At 44.8% G+C, this 15,872-nt stretch overlaps 1 protein-coding gene across 1 annotated transcript in view; it reads right to left on the bottom strand.

Annotated features, from left to right (window-relative positions):
* The window catches only part of GGCX (gamma-glutamyl carboxylase), a 95,022-nt gene that overhangs the window by 39,738 nt on the left and 39,412 nt on the right, over positions 1-15,872 (bottom strand). Inside the window, exons 10-12 of the mRNA XM_082256925.1 lie at positions 9,827-9,978; positions 3,718-3,887; positions 3,397-3,527 (exon numbers count right to left, since the gene is read on the bottom strand). Coding sequence (XP_082113051.1) covers positions 3,397-3,527; positions 3,718-3,887; positions 9,827-9,978 — 453 coding nt within the window. The remainder of the gene's footprint in view (positions 1-3,396; positions 3,528-3,717; positions 3,888-9,826; positions 9,979-15,872) is intronic.

Genomic DNA, 15,872 nt, shown 5'->3' on the forward strand with positions numbered 1-15,872 from the left:
TGGAACCAAAAAGCATAACCAAATTTACCTCTCCTCAGTTCGAATATGCATTTACTACAAAATTTTCCAGCAATTATAAATGGCTCAACCACGTTTTCAGAAAATACTGGGGTGTCCTACAAGAGGACAAAGTCTTGGGACCTGCTTTACCGACCCAACCTAAGCTAATTTTCAGAAAGGCGACAAATCTGAAAGATTTAATAGCCAGAAACCCAGTGGAAAGACCATTAAAAATGGAGATATTTCCAAACATGAAAGGCTTCTACCCTTGCAAAAGGTGTCGTATATGTACAGAAGCCATCACAGTGAGAACTAACAAATTTACCTCTTCAACAACAGGGAAGGAATATCCCATTAAAGAGTTCATCACATGTGATACTAAAGGAGTCATTTATTTGCTGCAATGCGAGTGTAACCTGCAATACGTAGGGAGAACTATTAGAACAGCAGGCATTCGCGTTGGAGAACATCTAACAAATATCCATAATGGATTCCCAGGACATAGTGTTTCTCAACACTATGCTACCTGCCACAATAAAGAATCCAAGAAACTAAAAATCACAGTGATTGAGAAACACGTCCCCCACTGGAGAGGCAGTAATTTACAGAGGTCTATCTCGAGACGTGAGACCTTTTGGATTTATGAGCTTAAATGTTACAGACCGAAAGGCCACAATATAGACTGGGACATCAATTCTCATATTAACAACAGTCGATATATATAGCTAGTATTTACTCTCTTATTTCATTTATGGGCATGGAACATCTCAATATACACATTATCACACTTATATACCATATGGTTTTTAATTGTTGTAAAAATCTTTTACTGTTTTTATTACAAAACATATGTAAGTTTTAAATGGATAACTTTTAGTAACTGAAGATGTTATACATGCTGTAATGAAGGTTTCAGTTTTTTAATGCATTTATATTGCAATCCGATCGGTGTCACCATTAGGGAAAGTGCCCAGAAGTCACTTCCGGTGTCACCGTCGGTATTGCAGATACCAGTTGAATTTTTAATTTTTAACATTTTAAATAAAGGTTTTTATTTATGTAAATACTATTAACTTTATATAGGAGAATCATCCTCTGAGATGTATATTATATATGTATATCCAGTTTAACTTTCAATAATCAATGGCCGAAGGGGAGGAGCCGATATTAGAAAAGGCAAGGGTATTATATACCGCTAGATATCCAATGCCAGAAACATGGTAGTTTAGTTTTAACTAAATATAGGAGACCACCCCGATATCGGACCATTAATATTTGAGGTTGCACTAGAAAACTGAAACCAAGGGTCCCGCAACTAACTTCCGGCGCCTCCTCTGCTGACACCGGAAGTGACGCGGCTCCTTTCAGAATAAATAGGACGGAAGTGACGGCGCGCGAGAACCTCCTTTCTCCGAAGACAGCCAATTAGGCGGAAACGCGTCAGACAGGAGGCGTGCCGTCACCACGTCGCTGGGGATCCGGACTGCAGCCGGACCCTAGTCATACAGGAATTCCTTACGCTTTTCTACCATACATTTCATGTAAGTGCAATTTCATTTTAATAAAGTTTACACTAAGGATAATGCACTATAGCAGTCATTCCTTTTTACATGTTATGCTGGAACGATACGATCCTTCCCACCGATTACCATAAGCAGCTACCAGTGCCATCGGAATACAGGATCTTATCTGCCCGTGAGCAGCGAAATAGTATTCGGTGTCCATATCCACCAGAGGCTGATAAGGACCAATTGGATACAGAGACATACCCGTCCAAGAGGGATACAATTACGCATGTTATCTATATCCATCTGGTAAGAAGCCCAGCAGGCTACTTTATACGCACGGTGGGGAGCACCTTTTGATTTGGGAGCACCTGGGATTGTTTGTTTCCTTTAAGGAGAGCACTTATTTCATTCCGTCCGGTAAGGAGGAATTCTAACAGGTGGAGGGAATTCAAGTCACGTATTGCTTTTGAACACCATCCATCACCAACCATATCACCGAAAATTGTTTCAACATAGACACATTAGTGTCTTGGGACTTTTTCTCACATATATTTATATGTTAGAGTTTTGCACCTATATTGTATATATTTGAGGTTGCACATTATTTGTTTGCATTTTTGCACATATTTCAGATATAGCGCACCACCAATTACACGCATTTCCTAATAAATATCATTATGATGCATTTGTTGCAGGTAATAGCGGCAATGCTCAATGCATTGTCCATACCTGAAATTTCGTTGGCTGTGTTTGGCAAAAGGAAATGTGTAATAGTTGAACCCCTACATGACGGAAGGTGAAATCACCCTTTAGACCTGTAAGGGAGGACATCCTTAGAAAAACAAAAAACAAAACCGCACAGGGAAACACGCATGTTGAAACGCACACTGAGCGTAGGGATCGTGGTGTAAACTAGCCCTTAAAGACACACCGTCACCTTGCCCATGCAGGCCAAAGTGACCGTGTATTTGTAAAAGGCTCTCTCCCCCCAGTTTTACATGTCTAAGTAGCGCTCCCTTCCCAATCCTCCTTCCCCTGAAGCTGGAAAAATTACTTGGTGCTTTAGGGTATGGGGGAGCATGTGTCCTCCTTCCATGTGACAGTGCTCAGTTCTAGCAGTCAGTTGCCAGGCAACATCTTGGATTTCAGTACTGGTTGCACCTGAGACAGGCGCTGCCAGGAAGCACTGGTAAGGTATTACTGGGGTGGAGGGTCCTTTGTCACCTTTCACATGCAGGGCAAAGGGACAGTGTGTATTCTCTAAGGATTTCCCTTTTTATCCAAACTTTTTATAAGACTTTGCATATTACTGCAAACCTTTAAAGCCACTTGATGTCTCATTCTCATGGGAGTTTGTGGCTGTACATCGCACAGAATAGCATATTTCTGTGTGGAGGTGTTTACATTCAACTGCAGACAGAAAGCCTGTACAAATCAATGACAGACTAACACTGTCCAATGCTGTCCTTAAACGATTACATACAGCTAGGAACAGATCAGTGGTTCTGTGCACAAACTGCGTCCAAGGCTTCTCATCTGTCCCTAACTGCAGGTAATTGTACCATGAGCGATTACATGTGGACTGCTTCAAAGCCGGTCATTAATCTGTATAAGCTAAGCGGTCACAGCTGAACATAAACAGCTAGCCATATGAACGACTGTGCGAATGAGCCCATGGGATAAAATCAACATCAAAACTTTCCAAGTCAAACTTGGTGTAAAAAAAATCTTTAGAGAAATAAATGACAAAGTGGCATTATGAAGAGCAATTAAACCAACCATTATAAATAGATGGTGGGGGTGAAACCTATGCATTTATAGGTCTTCATGGGTTTGGGGACCCCTCTGGTCTCTATGGCTTTAGTATTATTGTCTTCATAGGTATTACCTGCATTCGCTCTCCCTCCTTCAGGGTGACGTTTTTGGCGTCCTTCACAAGCTCAACACTGACCTCCCCCTGCAGCACCTGTATGCTTGTGTTGCTTAAATCCTCATGCAGATAATTCTCCAAGAAAAGGCCTGAGAAAAATACAAGGAAAAATAAAAAAACAGGTAAAAAAAAAAAAAAGGTACAGAGAACAAAGAATTGGAATGATACAGAAGTACTGTATACTGAAGGTGACAAGCATCTAAGAGGAATGAGTAGCAAAAGAGGAACGAAAGGCAAAAGCCAATGCAATAATAAATATACTGAAAGTTGCCACCTTACCTGGGAAGTCTGCTATGAACACCACATCAGTGTGATTGTCCAAAGAGCTCTCAATCTCCTGGAATTTTAACCTCCACGGTGATAGGTCAACTAGTAATGGCTTAACCCAGGGCGTTTTATGAAAAGGTGACCAATTGGCTTTCACTATGTCCACTGTGGGATCGTACAGCCTAGCAGTATGACAGATAGTCAGTGTCAGTGCATGAAAAACAACACAAAAGAGGGGCTAATTCAGAAATACTGCAAGAAAAGAAATGTCTAATGAAATTACCATCAATAACTCATCAGACTGCCACATGGGATACATACAACATGGTTTATAAAATGACCACAGACTTTATGCCTTAAATAAGAGTAAACATGACATCTATTTCATTTACGGTAAAGTGCATTTCCAGCCAAAACATTTTTTCTTCGTTTTTGGAAGGAATGTGGAAGCGTAATGCTGGCCATACACTATACGAAAAATCGTCCGAAATTTAGTCATTTGGACAGTTCTTTAGTTTTTCGGCCAGGTAATGGGCATTAATCAGTTGCGACATTTATGAGCCGAAAAAAAGAAGGACAAGTTTGGAAATTTTCTGCCGAAGGAACGATAGATTGAAAGGTTAATGTGTTTCTTGTCCAAACTGTTTGCACCAGGTATATGTGAAAAAACTAAAAAAAAAAAAAAAAAAAATGTATTCATTTATGACCATTGAACGATTTATCGGTCCTTACAAGATGGCACGATCGTTTGCTCTCACGGCAGAGTGTTCCTTTTTTGAAAACCAGTTTGAACGATTTTTCGTATAGTGTATGGCCAGCATTAGAACCTCTGTTTTTACTGCTATACGGGGTAATGTTACAGAGATCCAACCTCGCTTCCTTCTGCTGACAATGTTTTACAAGACAGGAAGTGAAACAGAATTCTCCAACAGCAAAGGCAGATAAAAAAAAAAAAAGGGTTTCTTTAATAGAATAGGGGAAGGTTAGAACCCCTGTCAGATTTTTATTTCCGTCTGTGTCTTTGTTGCAGATTCTCCCCCACTTTATGTTCATTATCAACTGACATGGTAAACACAAAAATTTGGACCCATGCTGATTGGATGTTTACCACCAGTCTGCCCGGGCAGCTGTCAGTGACATCATGGGCATGGCAGTGTACTGGAGTGTATGCTGCTCATTATAAATTTAAATGTAGACTAAAACCTGATGCTTTAAGATGAGTAAATCAGATGAATAATCATCCGTTTCTTTTTGCATGCTAGCCCAATATAGAAAAAGAATAGGTTACTAGAGTTACGAAAATTCTCCTTAGGTAGAATACAACTTCCTGCAAATGTAATGTATTCTTTCATCTCCAAACATGCGTGGTATTGGTCACTCGTTTTTTTAAGGAAAAAGTACTGTACTGATTAAATGAAAACCGTTCGTTCTGTTCTAGCACAAGAAAAAAATTTGCACTTGCCCCTTTGGATAATTTCACATGAACTGTTGTGATCGTGAAAGCTGTGCACTAATAATCAGATTATCGGAGGATCACTTTCAAATACGGATAGACAGATATGTTTTTTTCAGGGCCGATACCGATATTTTGGTCACAACGTATCGGTATCGGCCGTTATGGGCCGATATTTTGTACATTTAAACTTTTGAAAAATAAAACAATTTTTGACACAAATCTGGTACTGAACATGTTAATTTTTGTTTAATGCTTAATGGCTGGCTTGCTGGCACCCTGTAGTGGGTGGTTGGCATCCTGTGATGGATGGATGGCTGGCTGGCTGGCACCCTGTGGTGGATGGCTGGCTCCCTTTGGTGGGTGGCTGGCTTGCTGGCACCCCATGTTGGGTGGCTGGCTGGCATCCCGTGGTGGCTGGCTTGCTGGCACCCCATGTTGGGTGGCTGGCTGGCATCCTGTGGTAGGTGGCTGGCTGGCATCCCGTGGTAGGTGGCTGGCTGGTAAAGGGCCTGTGGGTGGCTGGCTGGTACACTGCATGTGGCTGGCTGGTACAGGGCCTGTGGCTGGCTGTCTGGCACCCTGTGGTGGGTGACTGTGATACACTCCCACGAGACTAGTCTCGACTCCAGGCGAGGCTGTCCAAGGTGAGGGAGGTGGGTGGCCTAAGAAGGCAGAATGACGTCACAAAAATATCGGCCAGTTCTGGGGCCGATACCAATATATCGGGGAAAGTGCATATCGGCTACCGATAAATCGGTCTATCCCTACTTCCAAAGCGATATTTTACGTCCGATTTTCTCATTGGGTGTACTAGGCCTAAAATTCCCACTGCACGCGACCCATCTAAGGCAATGTTAATCTACATATTGCAGACACAAAGAGACTAATGTCGCATTTGCTGAGAAAAAGTAAAGAAAAGTTAATCTATCACTTATAATGTAAAACAGTTGTTTTACTATTTGTCATGCAGCCAGATGTAATAGTGCAGAGAACAATCTGGCAGCCTCCTTGAATAAACATACCAATCATTCAGGGCCAAAGTTTTAAAATACTTAAGAAAAAAGAAAGGACTCAGCAAAGTCTTAACTGCAGTAAAACAAAGACTGAAAACTGTACGTCTTATAATCTAATTTCCAAAAGTAATCTAGAATAGGCCAAACACATGATTCGACCTCCTTCAGGCTCAGAGCTTGTAATAAAAGGGAGAGTATAATATTTTTAATCATTTCTTTTCTCATCTACTCATGTAGATAAGATTAGCTTTATGTGAATCATAAAAACGGTTTTCCTTCAGTCAAACCTAGTAATACATATAGGACACCGGTTTTCCCTGCCATTACTTGCATTTCTGTCCAGCCAGTCCTGAGATTTACACAGCACTGTCACGCAGCAGAGCCCTGTCCAGTAGTAGAAGGGGTCCGATTTTGCTCTGATGCAGTTAAAGTGGTTGTAAACTTACTTTTAGCATTTGTACCTATAGGTACTGTAAATATTTCCTAAACTTGTACCGTTTAGGAGATATTTACATTGCATGCAGCCAATGACGTAATTGGCGCATACGCTCTGAAGGAATGGCCGCCCGTGCCATTTTTTCAGAGCCCTGTGTCGTGAGAGGGAGTGACGTCACACGGCTCCGGCCATTAGCACAGCCGAAGTCCGCGGACCCAGAAAGGAAGACGAGCGAAGATGGATGCGGCCTCCAGTGGAGATGACGCGAGCTTCGTTTGCAGGTAAGGGTCACATAATGTGCTAGTATGCGACGTATACTAGCACATTATGCATTTACTTTGCAGGTAAACAAAAAGAAAAGAAAAATTTGTGGACTTTACCCACTTTCATACCGGGACAATTCTGGCACACCTCTCCTACATATAAAAATTATAATTTTTTGCTAGAAAATTACTCAGTACCCCCAAACATTATATATGTTTTTTTTAGCAGAGACCCTAGGGAATACAATGGCAGTAGTTGCAACATTTTATGTCACATAGTATTTTCGCAGCAATTCTTCAAATGTTTCATGAATTAAAAAAAAAAAAAACAAAACACTAAAGTTAGCCTAATTTTCTTGTATAATGTGAAAGATAATGTTACGCTGAGTAAATAGATACCCAACAGTTCATGCTTTAAAATCGCGCACACTCGTGGAAAGGCGCCAAACTTCGGTACTTAAAAATCTCCATAGGCAATGCTTTAATACTTTTTACAGGTTACCTGTATAGAGTTACAGAGGAGGTCTTGGGCTACAATTGTTGCTCTAACGTTCGTGGCGATACCTCACATGTGGATTGAACGTTTACATATGTGGGCGTATACGTTCGCTTCTGTGTGTGAGCACGGGGGGACGGGGGCACTTTAAATTTTTATTTTTTTTACACTTTCCCTTTTAATTTTTTTTTTGATCACTTTCATTCCTATTATAAAGAAATGTAAACATCCCTTGTAATAGGAATAGAGCATGACAGGTACTCTTTATAGAGAGATCTGGGCTCAATAAGGCCCCACATCTCTCTTCCAGGCTGGAAAGCCTGAGATTAAAAAAATAAAACTAAAAAACAATCTCTGCTTCCCAGCCAAAGATGGTTTACATCTGCCGGGGCCGGAAGTGACGTCATAAAGTCGCGCCCGGGCCTCAGAGTCATAGAGACTGCTGGGGACCAGCTGGTGATCTTTCACCACCGTCAGATTCCTTCTCCGGTTCGCCTGTGCGAATAAAAGCACCGGAGGGCAGCGGGAGGGTGGTGTCATGGCCCCTCCCGCCCCCTGTAAGAACACTCAAGTGACTGAGTAGCCACTACGATTGTTCTTATGGTAAAGTGAATCACTGGCTGAAAAAAATGATATCTGAATGATGCCTGCAGCTGCACCCATCATTTAGATATCCCCACTCAAAGCCCAGGACTTCATATGATGTACAGCAAGTGGAAAGTGGTTAAGTAACACTTCCAGGTCTTGTCCTACCTCAAGCCTGCAACTGGACGTTGAAGGAAAAGCAAGAGACAATGGGCTAATTGAGCGGTAATATTCCCATTGCATATGTTCCTGGATCAGGCTCAGACGTAGAGGGTGCTGCAGCAACATCCAGCTGGAAACTGGAACAATCCCAGATCAATGTTCGTAGTTACCATCATGCCACGGATCATCAATGTCATCCGAAAAAAAAAATTTTATTGAAGAGTGATCACATCATAAAAAGAAAGGTGCGACGTTTTGGAGCCGCGCAGGATCCCTTCTTTATCACATGCCACGCTGCAAATTCTTTTTGTAATCTGCCCATTCTTCAATAAAAAAAAAGCTTTTTGGACGACATTAATGATCTGTGGTGTGCTGGCAGATATGAACGTTGACATGAGCTAATCTGCTGCTCTGTTCTCTCCTCCTAAAAACCTTTCTGTTGTTAGCATACTGATTTTGGCTTCTTGTGCTTCTCCCAGTCTAAACTTTGCTGTACAGTGAATAGCAAGAAGTTTATACTAAGTAAAGTTCAAGTGCCTATGCTTGCATTTAAAAACACACATTTAAAAGAGGAAGTAAAGCTTCCTCTGTAACTTGTATCTATAGGTATGCCTATGATAAGGCTTACCTATAGGTAGTGTAAATATCTCCTAAACATTTAGGAGATATTTACTTTGCATACAGCCAATGACATCACTGGCGCATGTGCTCTGAAAGAATGGCCGCCCGTGCCTTTCCTTCAGAGCCCTGTGCCGTGAACGTCAGTTTCCGCACGCATGAGCAGGAGTGATGTCATCGCGGTTTCGGCCAATCAGATCGCCAGTGGAAGCAAACCCGGAAGGAAGACCAGGTATAGATGCATGCCGTGTGAGCAGTGAGCAGGCGGGGCTGCGAGGGTTTTGTTTAAAGGTAAGTATTTCATAATGAGCTAGTATGCGATGCATACCAGCTCATTATGCCTTTGTCTTTCAGGTTTTTATTTTTTTTTAATTTTGTTTGGGGAGGTTTACAACCTCTTTAAAAACATATTAATAAATACCATGTCGAGCTGCAGCTCCGTTTGTCTATTCAGACATGGAGCTGCGGTTCGGCCCCACCCCCTCTCCTGCCATATTTGCCAATCAACTTTGATTGACAGCCGTGGGCGCCAATGGGGCCACGGCTGTGTCTCAGCCAATCAGGAGGGAAGAGTCCAGGATGGCCGATGGACTCGTGGACATTGCTGGACAGAGACGGGCGCTGGGGAGGCTGCTGCGCACATTATCTTAATGCGTAGGATGCGTTAAGATAAAAAACCTTTTGACTTTACAACTCCTTTAACACACAAGAATTAAAAAGTTGTCCATGCGTGTGTGGGCCATCAATACAGAAAGGTCATTTTGAACTGAAATTTCTCTGCCAACAACTGGCAAATATATAGCATGACGCCTTACTTTCCACGTTGAGATATCTGTTTGGATATTAGTTGGGAAGGAAGATCACTGGAAGGAATATGCAGCTATCATACACATGTTCCTTACGGACAACCTAATGGACAACATTTGACTGAGATTCTACAACTGTAGGTGGCCAGTTTATTACATATGTAGCCATCTGAAGCTAAGACGGACTCTTGGTCAGGGCTGATCCACTAACCTTATTGCTAATTAATGGTCATGATAAAAATGACAAAGGACTTAGTAGCTCTGGATGAGGCAGTGAAGTACTCACCTCTGCTGGAAGCGATCATTGATAGACACCCACACATCAAAGTATATCTCTGGCTCAGAGATATTATATGCTCCCAGAAATCTATGCAGGCAGGTGGCATACTGCTTTAGCATATCAGCATGATCTTTCCAGCGCCGCGTCTGTGTGAATACCTAAAAAAAAAATAAAAACAAGACAGTCAAGCCTTTTGCACAGTGGAGCTTATCTGCAAAGCTGAAGCAAAGTAAAGTAAGGTAAGGTGTTGCAAAATTTAGGAACAGTTTTAGAGAATCTAAAGAGTCAGCCTTTAGGTGTAAAAAAAATAGACGTGATGCCTTTACATTGAATAAATGGATTTTTGTAAGATCTTACCGTAAAATCCTTTTCTCTTAAGCTCATTGACAGACGTAGTCTTCTTGATTCTCAAGAGCTGGGTTATGTTGTCTCCGCAGGAGTAGGACTAGGCAGAAAGACAAAACGTTCTGGCTCCACCTTAGGGGCAGTCCCTGAGGGTATATCCTCCCTCTCTCTGCTACAGGGAATCAGTTCTGTTTTAAAGCAGTACAGAGAATTTAACCCAACCCAACTCAATGATAGAGGGGCGGGTACTACGTCTGTCAATGAGCTTAAGAGAAAAGGATTTTACGGTAAGATCTTACAAAAATCCATTTTTCTCTATCGCTCATTGACAGACGTAGTCTTCTTGATTCTCAAGAGCTGGGACATCCAGAAGCAGTGCCACAAATGAGGGGTGGGATTGACAAAATCAAATCCAATCTAGAAGGCCCAACCGGTGCCAAACTAGAAGTTTTAAAGGCTCATTATAAACAAAGAATGAGACTAAAGAAAAATTTTCCAACGGAAAAAACCCTCGAGGTAGACCACTGGTCTCCTCAAATTGCGGCCTGCAAAACCTTGCGGCCAAACGAGGCATCAGACGATGCCATTACATCAACTTTATAATGTTTAGTAAAGGTATGCACCGACGACCAGGTAGCCGCCTTGCACACCTGGACCACTGACGCCTGATGGCGAAAGGCCCATGACGCACTAAGTGCCCGAGTGGAGTGCACCTTAACAGGGAACGGGGGCTCCCGACCCTTAATAGAATAAGCCTGTACTACCGTCTGTCTGATCCATCTGGAAATGGTCGCGGCAGATGCAGGCAACCCCTTTTTGGGTCCATCTGGGATCACAAAAAGTGAATCCGTCTTGCGAAACGAGTCTGTCGTTTTCAAGTATACCCTGATCGCCCGGACCACATCCAAGGAGTGTAAAGCAAACTCCCGAGGATGACTGGGCTTAGGACACAGGGAAGGTAATACAATTTCTTCATTCAGATGAAATTCTGAAACCACTTTTGGTAGGACGAAGAACCACCTTATCTCTATGAACCACCAGATATGGTGAACGACAAGATAATGCGGCCAGTTCTGACACCCTGCGTGCAGAAGTAATAGCCACCAAGAAGGCCACCTTCTGGGACAACGTAGGTAGAGGAATCTCCCTAATATCTTCAAAGGGAGGTTTCTGAAGAACCGACAACACTAAATTAAGATCCCAGGGGGGTAACGGCGCGTGCACTGGCGGAGCCAGATGTCGCACCCCCTGGATGAAATTCCGCACCAAGGAATGAGTAGCCAAAGGCTTCTGAAAGAAGATGGCTAATGCTGAGACCTGACCCTTGATAGTACTCAAGGCCAGTTTCTGCTCAACCCCTTGTTGCAGAAAAGCCAATATTCGACTAATCGAATAAGACCGAGGACGGAACCCCAAAGGTTCACACCATGCAATGTAGGACTTCCATGTGCGATGATAAATCTTTCTGGAAGTCGCTTTCCTTGCTTCAACTAGAGTAGGAATAACTGAAGCTGACAAACCTTTGTCCTTCAGCACCTGGGTCTCAATAGCCAGGCCGTTAAAGCCAGCGATCGTAAAGCAGGATGGAAGATCGGTCCCCGAGACAGTAGATCCTCCCTGAGAGGAAGTCTCCACGGGACATCCGCCACCAGTCTGACCATGTCGGCGTACCAAGCTCGACGAGGCCAGTCCGGAGCTACCAGGATTACTGGAATTCCTTCCTCCTCTATCCTGCGAAGAAGTCTTGGCAGTAACGCGAGAGGAGGGAAGGCATATATTAGCTGGTATTGCCCCCACGGGGCGATCAGTGCGTCTGCGGTTTCTGCTAGAGGATCGCGGGAGCGAGCCACGAATCTCTGAACTTTCCTGTTGAATCGTGATGCCAACAGATCCACATCCGGGGTGCCCCACCGTAGGCACAACTGGTGGAAAACGTCTGGATGGAGGGACCATTCCCCCTGATCCAGGGTCTGACGGCTGAGATAATCTGCCTGCCAATTCTCCACCCCCGGAATGAACACCGCAGAGATTGCTGGAACAAATCGTTCCGCCCAGCGAAGAATGCAAGCCACTTCTTTGGCCGCTCGGACACTCTTGGTGCCCCCCTGGTGATTGACATAAGCCACGGCCGTGGCATTGTCCGACTGGATCCGAACCGGGCTGCCCTGGAGCTGCTCGGTCCAGTGAATCAGACAAAGTCTGATCGCTCTCAGTTCCAATACATTTATCGGTAACCTGGATTCTTCCGGGGACCAAAGTCCCTGGACAGATAACTGACCGAGAATTCCTCCCCATCCGGATAGACTGGCATCCGTGGTCACTATCGTCCAATATATTGGCAGAAATGACTTTCCCTGGCTGAGCATCGGAGACCGAAGCCACCAGACCAGAGACTCTCTGGTCTGTTTGCTCAATCGGATCTGATTGTCCAGGGATTCCGGATTCCGATTCCATCTGAGAAGAATCTCTTGCTGAAGAATTCGGGTATGGGACTGGGCAAATGGGACTGCTTCGAATGAAGCCACCATCAACCCCAGAACCCTCATGCAAGTCCGAAGGGAAGACCAGCTGTTGGACAGTAACAACTGGACTGCTGATTGAATCTTTCGGAGTTTCCCTAACGGAAGAAAAACTCTTGTCCTGACTGTGTCTAGAATTAGGCCCAGATATTCGAGCCTCTGGGTGGGAACCAGAAATGACTTTTGCTGGTTCACCAGCCACCCGAATTCCTGTAAAGAAATCATAGTAATTTCTATGTTTTGTAGCAAGGTCTGAGGAGACTCTGCATGAAGCAGAAGATCGTCTAGGTAACCAAGGATCGATATACCTCTTTGGCGCAGAAGTGCCAACATTGGGGCCAACACCTTTGTGAAGACCCGCGGAGCCGTGGCGAGACCGAAAGGTAACGCCACGAACTGATAGTGGTTCTCCTCTACGGAAAAGCGTAGAAACCGCTGATGTCCTGCGAAAATGGGAATGTGAAGATAGGCGTCCTTGATGTCTATGGACGCTAGGACATCCCCTGGATGCAGGAAGGCTGCTACCGTGCGAATGGACTCCATTCTGAATCTTCTTATGTTGACGAAAGAATTGAGTGCTCTTAAGTCCAGAATTGGACGCACTTTGCCCTCTTTCCTGGGTATTGTAAACAGGTTTGAATAAAACCCTTGAAACCGTTCTGTCCAAGGAACGTGGACTACCACTCCTTGTTGTAGTAAATCTGTGACTGCTCTCCGCAGATCTTCTAAACGATCTGAGGATAGTCGGATATTGGAAGGGAAGAATCGCGCCGGTGGGAGAGATCGAAACTCGATCTTGTACCCTGACCTTATGACTTCGCAAACCCATTTGTCCGGGATTCTGGAAAGCCATGGATCCGGGAACCGGCGAAGACGTCCCCCCACCCCAGTTATGGGTGGGGGCGCACCTTCAGGCTTTGGATGGTTTATCTTCAGGTCTGGAGGGGGCGGGCTTTTGCTTGCCCGACCAACGACCCCTGACGCCTCCTGCAGGAGCTTTGGAGGACTTAGTTTTTTCACCCGCGGGACGAAAAAACCTCTTGTGAGCAGAAAAAGAAGGCCCTCGTCTTTGACGAGTTCCTCTACCTTTAAAATTTTGCGGTAAAAAGGTGCTCTTTCCACCCGTGAGATCTTTAATGATCTCATCTAAGTTGGCTCCAAATAGACGCTCTCCTGAAAAAGGGATATTAGCCAATGCTTTTTTGGAACCTTGGTCGGCTAACCAACCTTTTAGCCACAGTGTACGCCTGAGAACCACTGCTGAGACTGATGCCCGCGCCAATAATGGAGTGGCGTCTAACGCCGCATCACATACAAACTGTAACCCCTGTATCATTTGTTCCAACAAATCTGATACCGCCTGAGGGACCTCTTCTAAGTCCCGGCGTAACCACTTGGTCCATTCAGTTACAGCCTGCGAAACCAGACCAATAGCTATTATAGGTCTGAAAGCTGATCCAATCAAGGAAAACATGGTGCGAGACATAGCTTCTATCTTGCGATCCACTGGATCTTTAAAAGACGGAGCGTCTTCTAAAGGAATAACCGTGGCTTTATTCAGTCTAGCAATTGGTGAATCCACCACAGGTGGTTCTGTCCATTTCTTAATAAGGGTTTCCTCAAACGGATAACGCCTGTCAATGCGTTTAGAAATAGTAAAAGTGCGTTTTGGCAGACGCCATTCTTCTTCGATTGGATTGCCAAAACATTTGGGCAATGGAAAAACCTTCGCCACTTTGATGCGTTTTTTAGTCCCAAAAGGGATTTCAGTTTCAGCTATTTCCGATGGAATACCCTGTAACCTTAAGGTCTCTTGAACAGATACAATGAGTGCGTTTACCAACGCTTCCTCTCGAGCTATGGCGGATGCCGAAACATCCTCCTCACTGTCTGAAGAGACAGGACCCGAGACACCAATCCCAGATGAAGTACCTGCAACTGCAGAAATGGGCTCAGAATCTGAATCCGAGGTTTCAGATAATATGGGGTTAGGCGGGGGTCGCTTTCTTGCGCCCTGTCCCTGACAAGCCACTTCCACCCGGGACACAAAAGTTTCCATAATAGCTGACAATGATTCAATTGTCAATGGGGTGCTGGAGGATCCCGCAGACCCCTCGAGGGGATCCGGAGGAGATACATGAGTGGCAGGGTCCATGTTAATACAGGACACCTTTGCCAGCAAAACAAAAAAACTTTTTTTTTTTTTGTGTGTCTCCCCCTAGCGCAATAGCGCCCCTCAGAGTACCTGCTTCTCGATCCCACAGAGAGAGAGAGGGACCCCCAAGGCTCACCAACCGATGCAGTGCAGTTTCCAACCAACTGCAGTCAGCGTCTGTCTTACACAGACTGGAAGGAGCTGTTTGCTTTTTCCCAGGTAGAAGGCGTGGCTCCGCCCCCTGTGTACGCCTTCCGGCGTTCCCAGCTCTCCACGAGGTAGCTGGGCTCACAAAACATGGCCGCCCCCATAGAAGAGACATAAGACTCCAAAAACATGGCGGCCGGCGTGACCTGAGGACATACATGCATTCGGTCTACGGCAAAATGGCGGCGGACCGCCGAAATCGTTATCCCAGCACATCCACCTGCATCTCTGCTAAGAGGCGATATATGGATCTACAGAAGATACACTACACATAAGGTAGGATTATACCTCCTATGTCTGCTGTAATGTTACAGTCTGCTGGGTAGAGTGTTAGCTCTTAAACCAAGTCCACTTCCCACAAACACATGCTGTATTACAAGGGGGACTTGTAAGTATCAGATATATACTGACCATATATGGAGGGGCCCATAATACATACTGCCTCATAACGAGGAAAAAAAGGGAACGTTTACTCACCATACCGAACCGACAGGCACCCTCTCTTCACAATACCCTCTCCACCGGGGTGGGGGTTTGTGGACCACTCCGGACGCCTCGACTCTCTGGTACCTGGCGTCCAAGCGAGACTTTTAACTCGCAAGGTCAGTCCCTCCACTGGGACTCCGTTGCGGCCGACCCAGCGCGGAGCTCTGGTCTGCACGCGCTCGTAGGCAGAAACCGGGGTGACCACTGGATCTCAACATCCAGCCCGTCGCCCGGCCCCGCATACTTACTTGAATATGTCGCGGCCGACCAAGCGCAATGCCATGGTCTGCGCGCGCTCGTAGGCCGGCTGGGGTGACCACAAGTGTCGCCCAGTCCGGCA

This window comes from Pelophylax lessonae, assembly GCF_965119305.1.
Source record: "Pelophylax lessonae genome assembly, chromosome: 4".
Classification (NCBI taxonomy): Eukaryota; Metazoa; Chordata; class Amphibia; order Anura; family Ranidae; genus Pelophylax; species Pelophylax lessonae.